The sequence below is a fragment of the Tachyglossus aculeatus genome, chromosome 6 (assembly GCF_015852505.1).
Source record: "Tachyglossus aculeatus isolate mTacAcu1 chromosome 6, mTacAcu1.pri, whole genome shotgun sequence".
Classification (NCBI taxonomy): Eukaryota; Metazoa; Chordata; class Mammalia; order Monotremata; family Tachyglossidae; genus Tachyglossus; species Tachyglossus aculeatus.
This window is the reverse complement of record NC_052071.1, coordinates 61,538,605-61,559,513: the sequence shown is the minus strand read 5'-3', so window position 1 is coordinate 61,559,513 and position 20,909 is coordinate 61,538,605. Positions and strand designations below refer to the sequence as shown.

At 54.8% G+C, this 20,909-nt stretch overlaps 1 protein-coding gene across 4 annotated transcripts; it reads right to left on the bottom strand.

The window, feature by feature from the left end:
- LOC119929713 (cold-inducible RNA-binding protein-like) lies at window positions 1-20,588 on the bottom strand. Of its 4 annotated transcripts, none has more exons than XM_038747951.1 (7): window positions 20,511-20,588; window positions 17,440-17,560; window positions 10,839-10,945; window positions 7,632-7,725; window positions 7,451-7,547; window positions 6,384-6,449; window positions 3,038-3,116 (listed from the first exon to the last, which is right to left on the bottom strand). In XM_038747951.1, exons 2-6 carry the CDS (start codon window positions 17,537-17,539, stop codon window positions 6,386-6,388), a joined length of 462 nt encoding a protein of 153 aa, XP_038603879.1. In that variant the 5' UTR covers window positions 17,540-17,560; window positions 20,511-20,588; the 3' UTR covers window positions 3,038-3,116; window positions 6,384-6,385. The 4 variants fall into 4 exon arrangements, with proteins under 4 accessions (XP_038603880.1, XP_038603882.1, XP_038603879.1 ...); XM_038747950.1 differs by lacking the exon at window positions 3,038-3,116 and adding an exon at window positions 4,742-5,535; XM_038747952.1 differs by lacking the exons at window positions 17,440-17,560; window positions 20,511-20,588 and adding an exon at window positions 1-134 and having other exon boundaries at window positions 3,027-3,116; window positions 10,839-10,928.
- Between the last annotated feature and the right edge of the window lie 321 nt (window positions 20,589-20,909).

Genomic DNA, 20,909 nt, shown 5'->3' with positions numbered 1-20,909 from the left:
CACAGTCCACAGGTGGCCCTGGCTTTATTGACCGATCCGGGGTCCCACCCAGCACTACCCCCAAGGTGACCGGTGTGGACGGCCCGGTGGCCGCCTGCCGGGACGGTTCCGGTGCCCGCCGGCGGGGTTACCTGCTGGGAGAAAAAGACAGTCAGTCAGCCCAGAGGGCGGGAAGCTGCGCTTAGTTCTGGACACTTGGAGGGAGAGGGGAGCCATAGGGTGGGCTGTGCTGACCCCCCCCCCCCCATAGTGGGGGCAGACACCCCCATGGGAGGGAGGCGGGTTCTCCCTTCCGGCACTGAGGTGGAGACCACTGACCCTCAGGCACCAACCAGTCTTGAGTATATCATCATCAATCGTATTTATTGAGCGCTTACTGTGTGCAGAGCAGTGTACTAAGCGCTTGGGAAGTACAAGTTGGCAACATATACAGTCATCATCATCAATCGTATTTATTGAGTGCTTACTGTGTTCAGAGCACTGTACTAAGCGCTTGGGAAGTACAAGTTGGCAACATATAGAGACAGTCCCTACCCAACAGTGGGCTCACAGTCTAAAAGTGGGCTGTCTATATATGTTTGTGCATATTTATCACTCCATTTATTTATTTTACTTGTACCTATCCTATTTTATTTTGTTAGTCTGTTTGGTTTTGTTCTGTCTCCCCCTACTAGACTGTGAGCCCACTGTTGGGTAGGGACTGTCTCTATATGTTGCCAGTTTGTACTTCCCCAAGTGCTTAGTACAGTGCTATGCACACAGTATGCGCTCAATAAATATGATTGATTGAATGGGAGTTATGTTGCCAACTTGTACTTCCCAGGCGCTTAGTACAGTGCTCTGCACACAGTAAGCGCTCAATAAATACGATTAATTGATTGAGTCAAATTTTCTGCTCCTAGGCCGGGAGGGGTGAGGGAAGAGCGGTTTCTCCAACCAAGAGAGGGGCAGCCGCACAATTCCCGGCTGCCCATCGGCCCCTATTCCAGCCGGAAACCAAAGGCATCCGCCATCTAGCCGCTGTTGCTACTGGATACTCTCACGGCATTAATGCTCCTATTACATGGCCTTTTTGGCCATTTCTTTCATCAGTCCTTACTGTTGTTGCCATCCCCTTCCTGGGTTTATTGAGACCAGGAGCCTTGGGGAGGTCAGGGCTACTGTAGGTGTACTTCCCTTAGCCACTTGAGAAGCGGCGTGGCTCAGTGGAAAAAGCACGGGCTTGGGAGCCGGAGGTCATGGGTTCCAATCCCAGCTCCACCACATGTCTGCTGTGTGGCTTTGGGCAAGTCACTTGACGTCTCTGTGCCTCAATTACCTCATCTGTAAAGTGGGGATTAAGACTGAACCCCACATGGGACAACCTGATCACCTCATATCCCCTCAGTGCTTAGAACAGTACTTTGCACATAGTAAGCGCTTAAATACCATCATTATTACTTGATTACCAGCATCATTCATGCCTATCCTGGGCACTACAGTCTTCTAAACTGGAAGGCTGTGAGCAGGGAGCGTGTCTGCCAACTCGTACTCTCCCCAAGAGCTTAGTACAGTGCTCTGCACACAATAGGCAGTGGATACAATTGACTTTCGCTTATGCCTATTCAATTATTTCCTCTGATTACCATTTGTGATAGTTTATGTCTTCCCTCATTAGCTCCTTGTGGGCAGGGGTCCTTGTTATCACCAAGTTATATTAACGACAACCTCATTCGCACCTACTCAGCCCTCCTGTCCAACCATCTACCCCCGGCCCACATCCTCCCCCGGGGCCTGGAATGCCCTCCCTCTGCCCATCCGCGGAGCTCGCTCTCTTCCTCCCTTCAAGGCCCTACTGAGAGCTCACCTCCTCCAGGAGGCCTTCCCAGACTGAGCCCCTTCCTTCCTCTCCCCCTCGTCCCCCTCTCCATCCCCCGCATCTTACCTCCTTCCCTTCCCCACAGCACCTGTATATATGGATATATGTTTGTACATATTTATTATCTATTTATTTTACTTGTACCTGTCTATTCTATTTATTTTATTTTGTTAGTATGTTTGGTTTTGTTCTCTGTCTCCCCCTTCTAGACTGTGAGCCCACTGTTGGGTAGGGACTGTCTCTATGTTGCCAGCTTGTACTTCCCAAGCGCTTAGTACAGTGCTCTGCACACAATAAGCGCTCAATAAATACGATTGATTGATTGATTGATTCTTATAGTATTTTTTAAACCCTTACTACGGGCCAGACACTGTACTGAACGATGGAGAGATAATTGGGTTGGGTACGGTCCTTGTACCACATGAGGCACGCAATCTTAATCCCCATTTTGCAGGTAAAGGTCCAGAGAAGTCAAGTGACTTAGGGTTAAGGCCCTACTGAGAGCTCACCTCCTTCAGGAAGCCTTCCCGGACTGAGCCCCTTCCTTCCTCTCCCCCTCATCTTACCTCCTTCCCTTCCCCACAGCGCCTGTATATATGCTTGTACATATTTATTACTCTATTTTACTTGTACATATCTATTCTATTTATTTTATTTTGTTAGTATGTTTGGTTTTGTTCTCTGTCTCCCCCTTTAAGACTGCGAGCCCACTGTTGGGTAGGGACTGTCTCTATATGTTGCCAACTTGGACTTCCCAAGCGCTTAGTCCAGTGCTCTGCACACAGTAAGCGCTCAATAAATATGATTGATTGATGGAAGTGACTTGCCCAAGGTCACTTAGCAGACGAGTGGTGGAGATGGAATCAGAACCCGGGTCCTCTGACTCCCAGGCCTGTGTTCTTTCTATGAGTCTACACTGCTTCTCGAGCCAAAACGAGCCACTGGCTTGCTCTGTACTAAGTACCTAGCACAGTGCTTTGTACACAGGAGGCGTCCCAGAAATACTACTGCCACTACTCACACCTGGAAGAAAACAGCAGAGTGGGTGGGTGGGACCACCTGGGTGTTGCTGGTGGGGGGCAGGGGTGGGAGGCTGGCAAGGGAAGCTGCCAGTTTGGTCTGGTGCCCTTGGCTCTTGGCACACCCCAGCAAGCCACTGAGCTCCTACCTGACAGAGCAGAGCCCCTTTGCTCTGGTTCATCGCTGTGCCGTGTTCTGCTCTGGACGAGGGCATGCGGCCAGACACCAGCTCGTTCACCTGCCAAGGTAAATCTGCGTTACTACCTGTATCTACCTCAGCTCACAACGCCTCCAGCCTCACCGCCCACCCCAAACACTCACCCCCAACCCCATTGACCAGAGCTGTTTACTACGGCAAGGGACACTGCTATTCCCTGCCAGAAACCGGGACCAGCTGCCATTTCCTCACTCTGCCTCCCCCCCGGCCTCTGCCCAGACCCCAAAGCTGGGGCTCAAAAGGGCCTCCCGGCCATCACTCCAGCCCCGCGGCTCCAGCGCCACTGGACTTGAGTCTCCAACGACCGCAAGTTCAGATGCCAGGGGGACCGGACCCCTGAAATCAGAACTACAAGGCCCAGCGCGGCTGAGACCTCCCAAGGCGGGGAGGGGGCGGGTCCTAGATGTGGGAGCAGAGCTGCCCCCATATCCTAAGATCTCAGGGCTTCCAGGTTGGGGGCCTGAAGGCAAGGTTTCTACAGCTGTGGCAATTGAGTAAGGAGCGAGGGGGATCGTCTGCCTTGAGCGGCCCCCAGCAGCCAGCCCAAAGTCCGCTCAGTGCCCGCTGGGTAGCCGGCTCCTAACACGGTCCAGCTCGCGGAACTGACGGCCCCATCCTCCCCCAGGACAAGGCAGGGCAGGATAAGCCCTCCCAGCCCACATCCACTCAGCTCTCCGATACCGCCCGTCATTGTGAGTACCCACTGGGAAGAAAGGGGCAGAGACACCTGCCAAAACCAGGCAGACCACCGACCGTGTCCACTCCGGGTTTCCCCGGGGTCTGTCCGGTTCAGACCCTGGGAACAACAGCCACATACACACCGCTCTCAGATGCCGTAAGTTTCCGTCACAAAGACCCCGTGTTTGCATCGACCGTGTCGATGCGCTCACAAGAGAGGATGAGGACATGAGCAAAAGGAGTTACCTCGAATTACGGGACTATTTCCGCCTAGGAGCTAGCCGAGAGAGCAGCCCTCGTCTCCCACGCTTCACTGTGAGGGCCACGGCGCTCCGGGCCTCCGAGGACACTGGTCTCCGAAGGCTAGCAGAGAACGCTCAGGGAGGTCGAGTCAGGACGGGGCTAACTAGAAGCCAGCCCCCCCACCCCCACCCCCTGGCAGGAAGGCAGACAAGCGGGACGGCCTGCAAGCACCAGTGTTCCCCGTCCCACCCAGGGGAGTCAGAGATGAGCCCTCAGGCTCCCTAATTCCAAGCGCCTTGGAGCAGCACGGGGTGGACACTAGTCAATGGGCAGCCACTGTGTTGCAGCCAGTGCTTGAGAAAGTTCCTCGGGACTGCCCCGGTAAGGGAGAGGAGGAAGGGGGAGGGAGGAGGGAGAGGGGCACCAATGAAGGCTTGGCCCAGCTAGCCCCGAAAGACAGGAGCCGCCCGCGCTGCCATAAAGGCTTTCCAGTTCCAGGTCAAGGAATACGTAACTGTCCTCTCTCCTCCCCCACCCACTGTAAAAGCTAGCTACCCTGTCTCAGCTCCTTCTTCTGCTTGCCACATCATCCTTGTCAGTCACCTTCTCTCCCTTCCTTCCTTCCTTCCGTCCATCCTTCCTTCCTTCCTCAGCCCTGCCCTGGCCGGAGGGGGCTCTGGCTGAGGACTGTGCTGTGCAAGGAAATGTCAATGTCGAGAGCAGAGTTCGTTTCAGAGTTCATCTTTTTAATAGGCTTCGTGAAGCCAGAAAACTGAGTACAGGAGTTCCTTAACCACTTCAAATACAATGGAATACGCGTTTCTTTTCTCTTCCAGTAAAAAAAGGACAATATAAACAAACATTTTCAAGAACCTCTCATGGAAAGTTTGCAAATCTAGTCTGGGCAACTTGCATCGTACAGTAAAAATACTTTTTTTTTTTTTTTTTTTTGCTTAATGCAGGTTGAACAAGCAAGCAGTTTCTCTTTAGTCATACCAAGGTGGTCTGCCTTTCCGATCCCCCCTGGGCTGCATTCCTTCCTTGCCATACTAAAGGAACAGTTTAAAGAAAGGAAAAGAAAAAAAAAAGTCCCAGATTTCACCATGAAAAAAACAAAAAACCACCACAGCTTTAGTACAGCTTCTGGAGGACTACGATCATGGAGAAGGGAGTCAGAGCCCCCAGACTCAAAACTACTGTGAAAGAAAAAGACCTGGATGGCAACGCCAAAGATCGCAATTGAACCAAAATACTGCCTTTCCAAAATGATTTAACCCCTAGGAACAGATGGAGCTCTCTCAGAGAAAGTCTGAAGGGGCTACGTCGAGGTGGAAGCTGCCAGGCTGTATGTGTCTGTGTCTGTCTGTGTGTCTGTGTGTGTGTATGAGATACTACAAAAAGGGGAGATACAAGAAGATGTACTAAACAATAAGGTTTCGGCGAAGCTCCAAAAATCTTTATAAATACAGCCATTGGAAGGACGATCTTGAGTCAGGAAGGATTTTTAGTCGGTGTGCAGCTGAGGACAAGAAGCAGGTACAATCGTAAAGGCACTGAATGAAGAATATCGACACGATGCAGCAATTCACTCCCCTAGATTAGTTCCAAGACAGTCCCCCTCCCGGCCCCCGTTAAGGCATTGAGGACTGTGGGATTGATTCTCAGAATAGAGAGGAGAATTAGAGAGGAGACTGTCAGCTACTTTGACGCCTGTCTGCATGATTTGTTTTGTAGTCTGTCTCCCCGTTCTAGACTGTGAGCCCGTTGTCGGGTAGGGACCGTCTCTATGTTGCCGGCTTGTACTTCCTAAGCGCTTAGTACAGTGCTCCGCACACAATAAGCGCTCGATAAATACGATCGAATGAATGAATGGATGAATGACTCTCATTGTTCCAAAGAAAGTTGCTTTGCAGACTCTCTGATGCGGCTTGGGCTGAGCGGGCTCGAGTCCCCCACGGTTTGGGCAGCAGCAGGGAGGCCTAGAGGAGGAGGGCTAGGCGTCTGCTGCTGCCCACAGACGGGCCGGGCCGCTCGAGGAGCAGGAGCGGCCGTCTCACAGCAAGAAGAGGAGGTCCCTGTCCGCCACCCCCGCCAGAGCAGACCGTAGAAGTCGGAAGAGGACTCGGCGCGGGGGTGTGTGTATCGGTTGGGCAGGAAAGAGCGGGTGCCCGCCGACACCCCGGCACCTCGCGGGCACCCCTGAGGGGAGCTAAGGGAGAGAGAAATGGCTCGGGGAGGGGTGACCCGAGACCTCGTGGATGTATTCAATGGAGCGCGAGGCCCAGGATTCAAAGAACAGCCCGTCACCAGAACACACTGAAACTCCCGGTTCCCTTCCCTCATGGCCCCCCGCCCCAAAGCGCTTACCCTTAGTTGTCGTAGTTGTCTCTGTAGGAGCCTCCGGAGTAGCGGTCCCCATAGCCTCCTTGGCTTCTGGAAGCAAAGCGTACGGGCCTTGGTCCCCTCCACGCGCCTTGCTGCCTTCTCCACCCCAGCAGTCTCCCGGTTCGGAGGGAACACGAGTGGGAAGGCACTGCGCCCTACTAGACTGAAGCGACCGGCCCACCTAGGTGCCCACCGGCCAAGAAGAGGAGCCGGGTCCCGGGCCGCCCTTCTCAGGCCGCAAGTGGCTGGCAGCGGCCCCGGGGAGACCAGGGCCTTCAATAACCCCAAGTGATCCAATTCCTGCCCAGTACCCGGGCCAGATGAAGGGTCCGTCTCCTCCGCACTGCTGCTCAAACCATCCCGTGGCCCACGGGATTTGTCCTTCCGAGGGGGGTGGGACTCCTCTCCCACCTTTCTTATGGTACTTGGGCCAGGGCTTACTGTAGGTCAAGCTTACCGTACAGACTGTAAGCTTGTTGTGATCAGGGAATGTTTCTGCTTATAGCTGCAGTGTACTTTCCAAGCGCTTAGTACAGTGCTCTGCACACAGTAAGCGCTCAATAAATACAACTGAATGAGCGAATGAAGCACTGGGGTGGATACGAGGTAACCAGGTTGGATGCAGTCTCTGCCCACACGGGGCTCACAGTCTAAATCACAGGGAGGAAGATTTAACCCCCATTTTACAGATGAGAAAACTGAGCCACAAAGAAGCAAAGTGATTTGCCCAAGGTAACAAAGCAGACAGATGGCAGAGCCGGAATTAGAACCCAGGGCCTCTGATTTCCAGGTCCATGCTCTTTCCACTAGGCCACGGTACTTCCCCGGGCACGGAGGGTGCTCTGCTGCAGTCCCACCGCAGCCCCAGGGACCCCAGGCAGCACTGGAAGGCTGAGGGCTGGGGGCGTGAGCCAAGGATCCGCTTAACACTCCCCCCGCTCCCTCTCCCTCCCCGGTGCCCCACAACCTGCCGCTCGGACGGGGAGGACGGCAACGCCGCCGGGCTGAGGCGGGCGGGCCAGCCGCGCCCCCGGCCTGCCTCGCTTTACCTGCCCCCATAGTAGTTTCTGGAGCTGCCGTAGCCTCCGCTGCGGTCATCGTACCGGCCGCCGCCGCCGCCGCCGCCGTAGCTCCTGTCTCCTCCCCCTGCGGAACAGAGCGGGACCAATCAGGGCTGCGTCTGGAGGTCAGACAGCGCACAAGCAGCAGGCCACGACGACGAGCTCTCACCTCTGGTGAAGCCACGGCCCCGTCCTCTGCCCACAGAGGACCCGCGGGAAGACTTTCCTGCCTGGTCCACCCGGATCTGACGCCCGTCCACAGACTGAAAGACAGGAGCAGAACCGTTAGTCACACCAGGAAACTCTCATCTGTGCACATCCTTCCTTTCCAGGGGTGGGGAGAGCTTCCTGGGAAAGGCTGCTCCGGACCAGCCCGCCGAGAAGAACCGTCCAGAGCACGCAACTCCTGCCCTAGACGTTCAGAGAACGCGGAAACCAAAGGAGCAGGACGTGAAGCAACGTGGCCTAGGGGAAAGAGCAGGGCAGTCAGAGGATCTGGATTTTTAATCCAGTTCGGCCACTTGCCTGCAGTGTCACCTCGGGTAAGTCCTGTCACTTCTCGGTGCCCGTTTCCTCCTCTGTAAAATGGAGGATTTAATACCCTCCCTACCTAGACAGCGAGCCCCAGAGAAGCAGTGTGGCTCAGTGGAAAGAGCACAGGTTTTTGAGTCAGAGGTCATGGGTTCAAGTCCCGGCTTCGCCACTTGTCAGCTGGGTGACTTTGGGCAAGTCACTTCACTTCTCTGTGCCTCAGTTACCTCATCTGTAAAATGGGGCATAAGACTGTGAGCCCCCCATGGGACAACCTAATCACCCTGTAACCTCCCCAGCATTTAGAAGAGTGCTTTGCACATAGTAAGCGCTTAATAAACGCCATTATTATTATTATTAGATGGGAAAGGGAATGTGACCAAGCTAATTATCTTCTACCTACCTCAGCGCTTAGTACACTGTTTTGGACAGAGTAAGCACTTAACAGATACCACCGTTCTTCTTCTTCTTAGGGAACTCGGCAGCTCCAGCCTCGCTCACCTCCCACTATGGGGAACCAGGATGTGGGGGGCTTCAGGTTCTGCTTACTAGCCTCGAGGTTTCAGCTCCCAACTCTGACTCTCCCCTGTCCAGTCCCCGTACTGTCGGAGATTCAGAAGGGAGGGGCTTGACAGCCGCCACCCAGTCACAAACCCCTTGAGGCGGGCTGTTGGTGACGGCCCTTTCCCTCACATCACACCAGGCCCGTACAGGGAAAAAGTAGCTCTCTCCCACTAGTCACCGGGGCAAAAAACGTGACGCCAAGTGCTTTCTGTCCGAGTCATAGAGAGGGAGGGACTTGTGATGGAAGCCAAAATGGACTTCTCCACAATCCAGGAATTTCAGGTGGGAAAAGCGGCAAATCAGTCTCAATGAGCCAGGGAAACGCTTAGGCCTCTGCAGCCTGGGGAGGGAGAGAGAGGCAGGCGGAGAGGGGACAGGGCTCAAGTTAGCAAAATCCTTGAAGGGCGTGGGCAGGGCCAACGCAGGTCTGCTGCTCCCCAAAGTCCCCCAGCCACAGGACAAAGGGACACACCCCAGGGGTGCTCCAAGCTGGCAGCTGCCAGACTCAGATCAGCCCGTGAAATTGCTATCACAGGAGGTTCTGCGGACAGAAAAACGTGGACAGGCTCCAGATGGGTCGGGCCAGGCCAGAGGCGAGGTCCGGAGCGGGCTTTGGCAGGAAAGCCCCCCCGGGCCTGAACTACCCTATTCTTATGTGTCAGCCGGGGACACTCAGTACGGCCAGCCTCCTAGGCCACGCTGGGCGAAGCGGACCTCAGAAATGGCAGACCTCCGTGGTCCAAGAGTCCAGACTTCCCTCAGTCCTGCAGAAAAAGCAGTAACGAGAGGATGAACGGGCTTAATGTCGCTGGGAAATGGCTCTGTCCAACAGGCACCTTTAGCCACAATACCAGTCCCCAGATTCAGATCACCGGCCCAGTCCTGATCGGGTCATCCGGTCAGCCCCTCGCGCTCAGGCCGCTTTGCTGTTTCTCACTTGCTCCTCTGGGTTTTCAGCATTTGGATGCAAGCTTTCACTCCTCGAAGGCAGGAGCTTCACCTTAGAGGTGGTGCCAGTGCAGAGGGTTTGCTTGGAGAAGCAGCATGGCTCAGTGGAAAGAGCCCGGGCTTTGGAGTCAGGGGTCACGGGTTCAAATCCCGGCTCCGCCAACTGTCAGCCATGTGACCTTGGGCAAGTCACTTAACTTCTCTGTGCCTCAGTTCCCTCATCTGTAAAATGGGGATTACGACTGTGATGCCCCCGTGGGACAACCTGATCACCTTGTAACCTCCCCAGCATAGAACAGTGCTTTGCACATAGTAAGCGCTTAATAAATGCCATTATTATTATTATCTGTGCCACCCCTAAAGCGAGTGGAAACAGCCGACGGCTGGAAATCAGGCCTCCTGGGCTCCCCGCCCAGCACTGCATCACCGTGGCACCCTGCCAGCGCCCTCCCCATTGAAAACCTCGGTGGCCTCACCGATAAGGAGCCACAGCCGGCCGGCCCTTCCTCCTGCAGATGGTGGGAGGCGGCGCCGTTGGGTGGACGGCATCATCGACGGACTTGACTCACAGAAAAATGAACTAAACGCAGCGAAACGTGCTTGAAACCATTGACTTCCAGCGCACCTGAACGAATCTTCTAGACCGTGGGCTCACTGGGAAGGGAACACATCTCCCAACTCTGTTTTCCTGTACTCTCCCAAGCAGTTAGTACGGTGTTCGGCACACGGTCAGGCTGATTAAATGCTGCTTCCACAAAAGTCCCTCATTGCTCCCCACCTCCCACGGCCTGCGTCTCCCTTTCCCTCTACACTCTGAGGTCAAAGCTAACCCAGTCAGGGTGGCAGGGCAGGGCCCCGGAATGGCATCTGCCAGGATCCCAGGAGTGACGCGCAAGAGACCAGCTGAAATCCGGACACCCGGGAAGGGCCCCCCCTTGGTCACTGGGGCAACCGTGGAGGGGGCTGCCCTCCACCTTTCCTTTCTGTACCGGAGGCTGCGGCTCGGCCACGTCGTGGTGGGCTGGAGGAGTCCAGGCCCAAGAGGGAGGAGAGCCACTTTCTCTGGAGAACCGCTTCCTCTGGATTTCTTCTCTGTGTGAGGTTCAACGGCCTAACGCCACACCGCAACCCGGCAGCCTGCCCAACGCCAACACAGCTGAGCCCAGCCGAGTTGAGCTCTTCCAGGCCCCCGAGTCCTGGATCCCGCTCCTGGTGTGGGAATCTCCACTTCTCTGGGTCTTTTCCCAGACTTGGGGGCCCAGGATCCCTGGAGGAAGGGACACCCAGGGCAGGCCCCGGCTCTGCTCCCCGCCCGCTCCTCCCCACAGCTCACCTCTCCATTCATGGCTCTCATGGCATCCTTGGCATCCTCAGGACGGCGATAGGTGATGAAACCAAAGCCTCGGGACCGCTGAGTCTCTCGGTCTTTAACCACCACCACTGGAAAACAACACAACATCAGGCCTCCTTGTCAGACGCCACCGCAGAGGCCCAAGACAGGAAGAGAGGAGAGGGGCGATCCCACCTTGGAGAGCAGGGGTGGCCTAATACCCCCAGTCCCAGGGGTTCCCAGAGCCCACGAGGGGACAAGACCCGGGATCGACGAGGGGAGCCGGCAACAGGGGTAGAAGGACCCTTGCTCACTGCCACCATGAAAAAGACAGCTCGTCTCTGGTGACTCTTTGTGTTTCAGACTCGGGGGCCCGGGGTGGGGAGGAGAGGGAGCAGGAGAGAAGGAAGATGGTTAAAGAGGATCATGGGAGTACATAAAGGAAGAAGCAGCGTGGCTCAGTGGAAACAGCACGGGCTTGGGAGCCAGGGGTCGTGGGTTCTAATCCTGGCTCCGCCACTTGTCCTGTGTGACTTTGGGCAAGTCACTTCACTTCTCTGGGCCTCAGTTACCTCATAGGTAAAATGGGGATGAAGACTGTGAGCCCCACGAGGGACAATCTGATAACCTTGTATCTATTCCAGCACTTAGAACAGTGCTTGGCACATACTAAGCACTTAACAAATACCATTATTATTATTACTACTATCAGTGAATCTTGAAACCATATGGGTCAGTGTTCTAGAAAACCTGAGAACCGCTGTAAGATTTTCTTTGCTCCTGAAACGTCCTGGGCTCAGCAGGCCCTCTTCAGAGGCAGCAGACAGGTTAAAGATCAGCCTGTGGCCCCACCCCATCATCTTGGGTCACGGGTTCCACTCTCCAGTGACTTGGCAGGGTGGGGAGGGGCCTGCAAACTCTTCTAAATACAATGAGCCAAGAATCTAAGGACTTCCTGAAGTGAAATCCCTGGCTTCGGCATCGAGGCAGAGAAGATGTTAATCCCAGGCGGAGGCAGGCACCCCACGTCCTGAGCCGCTACGACGGGCAAACTCTCCAAACGCTTAGTGTGGGGTTTGACACTCAGTAAGTGTCATCGATCGTCTGCCGGACGGCACGACGGCCTATTCTTTTACCAGCCCTGCCAGCCAGAGAGGTGGGTCCAGTCAAGCGGCGAGGAGGGACTGACCACCTCGACCCTCCCATGCCGGCTTGCCGTCCGAGCACCCGGATCGCATGATTCATAACGTCCGATAGCCGAACGGGGTTTGGAGGAAACCGGCCCGTGACGGGGGCGTGCTTTTTGCAGTTCCGGAGATCCCGGCCCAACCCTCCGCCGAAGGAACGGCGACCCGGCCCCGAGGCTGGCAACAAGCTGACCCGCTAATTCGAGCCTGAGCGGCCCAGGACCGAGACGTCTGATCATGGCAGGCTAGGAGGAGTAAGCCAGCCTGACATTTTCACAGGAGAAACTTTAGCTTTTGCCTATTCCTCCTACATGTGAATCAGAAGAGATCTGCCTGAAACCTGCCAGGCCCAGCCAGGACAGCACTGTCCAACGCACGCTGCCGTGCGCAAGGCCGGGCTGGCGTTTACCCTCGGTATCCATCATAGGCACCCCCCGCCTGGCTCCAGAGGGCAGGTTCTGGCCTCCAGATGACTAGCGCGGCCAATCTGACATAGTGGATGCCACATGACTGCTCACTGGTGGTGCCCTGCCGCCCTTTTTTATCCCCACCCTCCACCCCCGATCAACCGGCCCGCAAACGCAACCACCCGCCATACAAGAGGAAAAGAGGACATTTCCACTGGTGCTGGGGCCAACAACAACCCCGCCACCGGAATGGTCCGGTCTCCCCTCAATCGGCCAACTGCAGGCCAAAAGGGAGTCTTAATCTGGGCCATTCCCACTGGGGCCCCAGGCACCAGCCCCACATCGACGGGCCCCGACACCATCAAATGCAAACTGCAAGCCCAGTCCGGAGGGGCACTGCCCATCACGAAAGGAGGCTGGGAGGTCATAATCAAGGGCCTCAGACAGGAATAACTGAAGTCACTGTCAGCAGGCTGTTTCTCCTGCAGGTTTCAGGTTCTCAACACTGGGCTCAGGGTCACGTCTGCAGCAGCCCAGGGAAATGCCCAGGCTTAAAGAACCTTGGGGTCTCAACTGAATAACTATGGAAGTGCTTACTATGTGCCAAGCACTGTAAAAAGCACCGAGATAGACACAAGTTAATCAGGTTGGACACACTGCCCGTGATCCACAGGGGGCCAGAGGGAAGGACAGGTATTAATTCCCATTTCAAAGATGAGGAAACTGAGGCAAAGTAGTACTAATAACTGTGGTATTTGTTATGCGCTCAGTAATTGCCAAAGACCAAAGTAAGCACAGGCTAGATACAAGACAATCAGGTGGGCCCCAGTCCCTGTCCCACGTGGGCCTTCCTAAGTAGAAGGAAGAACAGGCAATGAATCCCCATTTTACGGATCAGGAAACCAAGGCATCGAGAAGTGAAATGACTTCCCGTGGCAAGCAAGCGCCAGAATCCGGATTAGAACCCAGCTCCTCCGGCTCCAAGGTCCGGGCTCTTTTCACGGTCTGTGTTGGGCTAAACCAACCCCACTCGCCTCCCTTTATCACTGGGGCCCCCCAGCACCTGACTTCAGGGGGCTACTCGGCTTTAAGATGCTCAATAAGCCCTCCCCCATCCTTCCTGGCTTCACTGCTCTCCCACTACAACCCAGCCCACACACTTGGGGTTCTCTAAAACCAAGCTGCTCACCGTGTCTCACTCAGCCGACCCTCGCTCGCTCACCCCCTCATATAATAATAATGATAACAATAACAATGACAGCATTTGTTAAGCGCTTACTATGTGCAGAGCACTGTTCTAAGCGCTGGGGGGGATACAAGGTGATCAAGTTGTCCCACGTGGGGCTCACAATCTTAATCCCCATTCTACAGATGAGGTAACTGAGGCTCAGAGAAGTGACTTGCCCAAGGTCACACAGCAACATGTGGCTGAGTCAGAATTCGAACCCATGACCTCTGACTCCAAAGCCCGTGCTCTTTCCACTGAGCCACGCTGCTTCCCGCTCACATCCCACCCCGCTTCTAGACTGTGGGCCCATTCGTGGGTAGGGACCGTCTCTATATGTTGCCGACCTGTACTTCCCAAACGCTTAGTACAGTGCTCTGCACACAGTAAGTGCTCAATACGATTGAATGAATATCTGGCAGATCCCACTCTCGCAATCTTCAAAGCCCTATTAAAATCTCACCTTCTCCGGGAAGCCTTCCCTGACGAATCCCAAACTGTTTTCCCTCCTTTCTGCCACCCCCGGGCACTTGGGTTCGTACCCCCTGTGCGTGCGCTCTGATATTCACCCCAACTCCGACACGCGTGTACAAAGCCTATCCTCAGTCGCTTCCCCTATCTGTAAGGTATTTCACAGTCCGCCTCACCCGCTACATCGTACGCTCCTTGAGGGCAGGGGTCTCGTCTATCTACCCTATCTGCACTCTCCCAAGCACTTAGTGCAGCGCTGGGCACGTGGAAAGGGCTCAATAAACGCCACTCACCGACCAAACTGAGCGGTATTAAGGGATAAGGGAGGACAGCCAAAGGCTGCCAGTAACCCGCAGCAAAGAGAGACAAAACGGGAGACAAGGTGCCATTAACAGAATGACAGCGGCAGTTCCCCCAAGCACGAGGCCAATCGACAGGCGGGAAGAGGAAAGTCCGGAGGCCCCATCTGCTCTACTGAACATGCTCTCGCTGAGAAGGGACTGGTCAATCATTTGTCTATCATTATCATCATCATCAATCGCATTTATTGAGCGCTCACTGTGTGCAGAGCACTATACTAAGCGCTTGGGAAGTACAAATTGGCAACATACAGAGACAGTCCCTACCCAACAGTGGGCTCACAGTCTAAAAGGGGGAGACAGAGAACAAAACCAAACATACTAAGAAAATAAAATAAATAGAATAGATATGTACAAGTAAAATAAATAGAGTAATAAATATGAACATACATATATACAGGTGATAGGGAAGCCCAGTGGGGCCCCTCGGCCCACCTCACAGAGCATTAAGGCAGCTCTGTGGGAGCTGCAACATCCCCACTGCTCCATAACCAGCCCACTCACCCAGGGCACCTCCGAACCGTCACCTATGGTTGTGACCAAGAGAGACTCTGCTCCACCCACATTCAGGATAATAGTTGTAATAATAATAACAACAATAATTAGGGTGCTTATTAAGGGCTTTCTATGTGCCAGGCACTTTTCTAAGCACCGGGGCAGATACGAGTTAATCAGGTTGGACACAGCCCCTGTCCCACATGGGGCTCGCGCTCTTATCCCCATTTTACAGATGAGGGAACCGAGGCACAGAGAAGAAGTGTCTTGCCCAAGGTCACACAGCAGACACGTGGTGGAGCCGGGAGTCCTTCTGACTTCCATGCCGGTGCACTAGCCACTAAACCACGATAGGGCCAGAGGCGTGTGTTGACCCTGAGTCCACTGTGCCATCGTAGCCCCCCTCCAGGGTTGCGAGCCCTTGGGGCCTCCTGGCTCCAGCACAACACCCACAGGGGGGGTTCTTCAACGGCAAATGCCAACACACGCACTTCAGCGCTCAAGACCTTCAGATACAGAAAAGACCAGTCGGACACCGGCCGGGAAGAACTCTGGGCTGCCCCCCGGGCCCGAACTCGGGAAAGTAAATGGAGAAGCCCGCACCCTGGCCTCCGGAGCCCAGGTGGAAGAGAGCCATCCCGACACCAATAACAGTAACTATACTTATTAAGCACTTAACTATGTGCCAGACACTGTACTAAAAGCAGGGGTGGAAACAAGCAAATTGGGTTGGACAGTCCCTGTCCCATGTGGGGCTCACAGTCTCAATCCTCATTTTACAGATGAGGTAACTGAGGCCCAGAGAAGGGAGGTGACTTGCCCAAGGTCACACAGCAGACAAGTGGCCAAGCCGGGATTACCTCCCTGGAACAGCTAGGACCGACCCCAACGCTATCTCCTTGGAATGGCTAGGATGGTGTGGCTGGGCACCAACAGGCAGGTGCCCTCCCCCTGGGGCTCCGTCCCATCCCATCCCATTGTGGGGGATGCTCTCTGTTCACACTTCCCAGGAGGTCACACTCCATTAATCTTTTGTTAAACGCTGGCACGTATGAGGAGGCGGTCTGACACCTAAAGGGGCACCCCCATGGTTTCCCCGATGGGACCTGGGTGCCGGAGTCCCGAGGCCAAACAGAGGAACAGAGCGAGGAGGCGGGAGGTTTACGGCTTCTGTGCCCCACAAGCAAACTTTCAGTCCCCGCAGGCCATGACGCCACGATGACACACCTGTGAAATGGAGGAGTCTAGAAAAATGAGGGGCTGGCTCTTTGCTGTGAGTGAGGGGGTAGAAAGGGGCTGGACGGAACTCGAGAGGGATGGGCTGCTGCACTCTGACGGATTTTAGCTCTCTTAGGCCCTGGTCATGACCCAGAATTCCAGCCCAAAAAGCATCTGAGGCAAAAACAATGGCCTTGCTCTCCCTAAACTGGAAAAGTGGGGGACCCCGGCTCCCGTCAGCCTCCCACAGTTGGTACTATTGCTTCAAATACTCAAGGCACAATGTAACCCCTCCCCCTTTACATGCTAGGAAACGGCGGCTGTAGTAGAGAGCGGTGCAGGACCGTGCCCTGGGCGCTGTGTGGAATCCTGCTTCATCGGAAGGCTCAGTGCCAAAAAGCGGCCAGAAATTCATATCCGGCCAGGGGTACCAAATGGAGATTCTTGATCCTCAGCCTAAAACTGGGCATTACAGGGTTCAACCAGATTTTGCCAAGAACGGGCCCTGGAGGGAAAGGCAAGGGGGAGGCAGGGGTCTCCCCAACTGCCCTGTCTGGGAGTTTGGCCAAGCCTACAACTGTGAGAGAAAATGGCAACAGTAACGGTAGCATTTAAGTGCTTATTACAAGCCAGACACTGTAGTGCACGCAACCTAAGCAGATCGGACATAATACCTGTCCCATACGGGGCTCAGAGTCTCAGGAGAAGCAGCATGGCTCAGTGGAAAGAGCACGGGCTTTGGAGTCAGAGTTCATGGGTTCAAATCCCGGCTCCGCCAACTGTCAGCTGTGTGACTTTGGGCAAGTCACTTCACTTCTCTGTGCCACAGTTACCTCATCTGTCAAATGGGGATTAAGACTGCGAGCCCCCCGTGGGACAACCTGATCACCTTGTAACCTCCCCAGCGCTCTGCACACAGTAAGCGCTTAATAAATGCCATTATTATTATTATTTACTATTAGAGTCTAAAGAGGGAGGGAGAAATGACGCACCCTCTTGGAACAAGGGACAATTCTTTCTGGCTGTGGGGAGGCGGAGAAGGACGTGGAGGACGTGTCTCCCCTTCTAGATTGTGAGCCCACTGCTGGGTAGGGACCGTCTCTATATGTTGCCAACTTGTACTTCCCAAGCGCTTAGTACAGTGCTCTGCACACAGTAAGCGCTCAATAAATGCGATTGAATGAATGAATGAAATGAGGTCTGCGCCTGAGGCCCGCAGGGGGGATGGGGACCAGCTCTCACCTTCAGATATCTCTCCGTAGGGAGCGAAGAGCTGCTCCAGGCTCTGCTCGTTGGTGTCGAAGCTGAGGCCCCCGATGAAGAGTTTACCTTCGTCTGCCATGGTTGGGGGCGAGGGCTTCCTCTGTGGGAGGGCGGCAGATGCAGGGGTGATCAGCGTTGGGGGTGGGGAGGGGCCAAGCCGAGAGGAGGGTCCAGGCGGGGCCGAGACTTATACATATCTTACTTATACATATCTATTCTATTTATTTTATTTTGTCAGTATGTTTGGTTTTGTTCTCTGTCTCCCCCTTCTAGACTGTGAGCCCGCTGTTGGGTAGGGACCGTCCCTATGTGTTGCCGACTTGTACTTCCCAAGCGCTTAGTACGGTGCTCAGCACACAGTAAGCGCTCAATAAATACGATTGATTGATTGATTGATTGAGACCGGGCTCTCCCTCTCCCCACCCGCCGCGGGCCCTGCCTCCGCCCCCTGCGGCAGGGCGGGCTGGGGGGAAGGGGGTGAACAGAGAAGACGACGACGAGGAGGAGGAGGAGGAGGAGGAGGAGGAAGGGCGGGGGGGGGTGGGAGAGAAGACGACGACGATGAGGAGGAGGAGGAGGAGGAGGAAGGGCGGGGGGTGGGTGGGAGGGAGGGAGGGAGGGAGGGGGCCCGAAGCGCGGGAAGAGGTAGGCGGAGCGCCGGCATTCATTCATTCATTCATTCAATCGTATTTATTGAGCGCTTACTGTGTGCAGAGCACTGGACTAAGCGCTTGGGAAGTACAAGCTGGCAACATTTAGAGCCGGTCCCTACCCAACAGTGGGCTCACAGTCTAGAAGGGGGAGACAGACAACAAAACAAAACATATTAACAAAATAAGAAAATTAGAATATGTACAAATAAAATAGAGTAATAAATCCGTACAAACATATATACATATATACAGGTTCTGTGGGGAGGGGAAGGAGGTAAGGCGGGGGGGGGGTGGGGGAGTGGGGGGGGGGGGGGAGGAGGAGGAGGAGGAGGAGGAGTCGGGGCGCGGCTGTAGGGCGCCGAGTGGCGGCGCTCGGGCCGGGTCCGGTCGGGGCCTGCTGAGTTTCTATTCATTCATTCAATCGTATTTATTGAGCTTTTACTGTGTGCACTGTACTAAGCGCTTGGGAAGTACAAGTTGGCAACATAGAGAGACGGTCCCTACCCAACAGCGGGCTCACAGTCTAGAAGGGGAAGACAGAGAACAAAATAAAATAAATAGAATAAATATGAACAAATAATAGAGTAATAAACACGTACAAACATATATACATATATTTTCCAGACTGTGAGCCCACTGTTATTCTATTTATTTATGTATTTATTTTACTTGGACATGTATCTACTCTATTTTATTTTGTTAGTATGTTTGGTTTTGTTCTCTGTCTCCCCCTTCTAGACTGTGAGCCCACTGTTGGGTAGGGACTGTCTCTGTGTGTTGCCGACTTGTACTTCCCAAGCGCTTAGTACAGTGCTCTGCACACAGTAAGCGCTCAATAAATACGATTGATTGCTGGGTAGGGACCGTCTCTATATGTTACCAACTTGTACTTCCTAAGCGCTTGGTACGGTGCTCTGTACACAGTAAGCGCTCAATAAATACGATTGAGTGAATGAATGAATGGTGTGGGGAAGGGAAGGAGGGGGCTCAGTCTGGGAAGGCCTCCTGGAGGAGGTGAGCGCTCAGTAGGGATTTGAAGGGAGGCTTTGAAGGTTCTAGACTGTGAGCCCGCTGTTGGGTAGGGACCGTCTCTAGATGTTGCCAACTTCGACTTCCCAAGCGCTTAGTCTAGTGCTCTGCACACAGTAGGCGCTCAATAAATACGATTGATTGGTGGTACTTCCAAGCGCTTAGTCCAGTGCTCTGCACGCAGTAGGCGCTCAATAAATACGACTGATTGATTGCTTGTACTTCCCAAGCGCTTAGTTCAGTGCTCTGGACGCAGTAGGCGCTCATAAATACGATTGATAGATTGTACTTCCCAAGCGCTTAGTCCAGTGCTCTGCACGCAATAAGCGTTCAATAAATACGACTGATTGACTGTGCTTCCCAAGCCCTTAGTCCAGTGCTCTGCACGCAGTAGGCGCTCAATAAATACGATTGATTGCTTGTACTTCCCAAGCGCTTAGTCCAGTGCTCTGCACGCAAAAGGCGCTCAATAAATACGATTGATTGTGCTTCCCAAGCGCTTAGTCCAGCGCTCTGCACGCAGTAGGCGCTCAATAAATACGGCTGATTGATCGTGCTTCCCAAGCGCTTACTCCAGCGCTCTGCACGCAGTAGGCGCTCAATAAATACGATTGATTGTAGGTACTTCCCAAGCGCTTAGTCCAGTGCTCTGCACGCAATAAGCGTTCAATAAATACGACTGATTGATTGATTGTGCTTCCCAAGCGCTTAGTCCAGCGCTCTGCACGCAGTAGGCGCTCAATAAATACGACTGATTGATTGTGCTTCCCAAGCGCTTAGTCCAGTGCTCTGCACGCAAAAGGCGCTCAATAAATACGATTGATTGTGCTTCCCAAGCGCTTAGTCCAGCGCTATGCACGCAATAAATGCTCAATCAATACGATTGACTGATTGGACTTCCCAAGCGCTTAGTCCAGCGCTCTGCACGCAATAAGCGCTCAATCAATACGATTGATTGATTGGACTTCCCAAGCGCTTAGTCCAGCGCTCTGCACGCAGTAGGCGCTCAATCAATACGATTGATTGATTGGACTTCCCAAGCGCTCAGTCCAGCGCTCTGCAGGCAGTAGGCGCTCAATCAATACGACGGAGTGAATGAATGAATGAATGAACGAACGAGGCGCGGATGGGGGGGGGGCGGTCAGGCCGAGGCCCCGGTTTTCCTGTCCGCGCATGCGCCCCGCCCTCAGCGCCGAGCGCCGTCGCCATCTTTCGCCCTAACCCCGCCCCCGGACGGAGCCCCCCGGCCCCGTCCCCTCAGGGCCCGTCCCCCCGGGGCCCGGCCGGTCCGTCCGTCGGTCCGTCGGTCGGTCCGTCGGTCGGTCCGTCCGTCGGTCGGTCGGTCGGTCGGTGGGTGCGGGGACTCACCGAGCGGGCGAATCGGTGTCGCTGAGGCGACGGGCGGGAGGGAGGGAGGGAGAGCGAGAGAGCAAGCAGCGCGAGGCCCACGGCGAAGCTGCGACGAGAGGGAGCGCGCGCGCGCCTCGCGGCCCCGCCCCCTCAACGCGCCCCGCCATTGGCTGAGGCGCCCGTGACGTCACGTTTCCCCGCCCCCTCCCCCGGGGTCCGCGGAGCGCGCGCGGCCCAGGGCCCTCAGAACAAAAGAGGCGGTGCGAGGCCTCGCCCCCTCCCCCACCCCCTTCACCGGGCCCCTCATCATCATCATCATCATCAATCGTATGGATTGAGCGCTTACTATGTGCACAGCGCCGGACTAAGCGCTTGGGAAGGACAAACTGGCAACGTAGAGAGACGGTCCCTACCCTA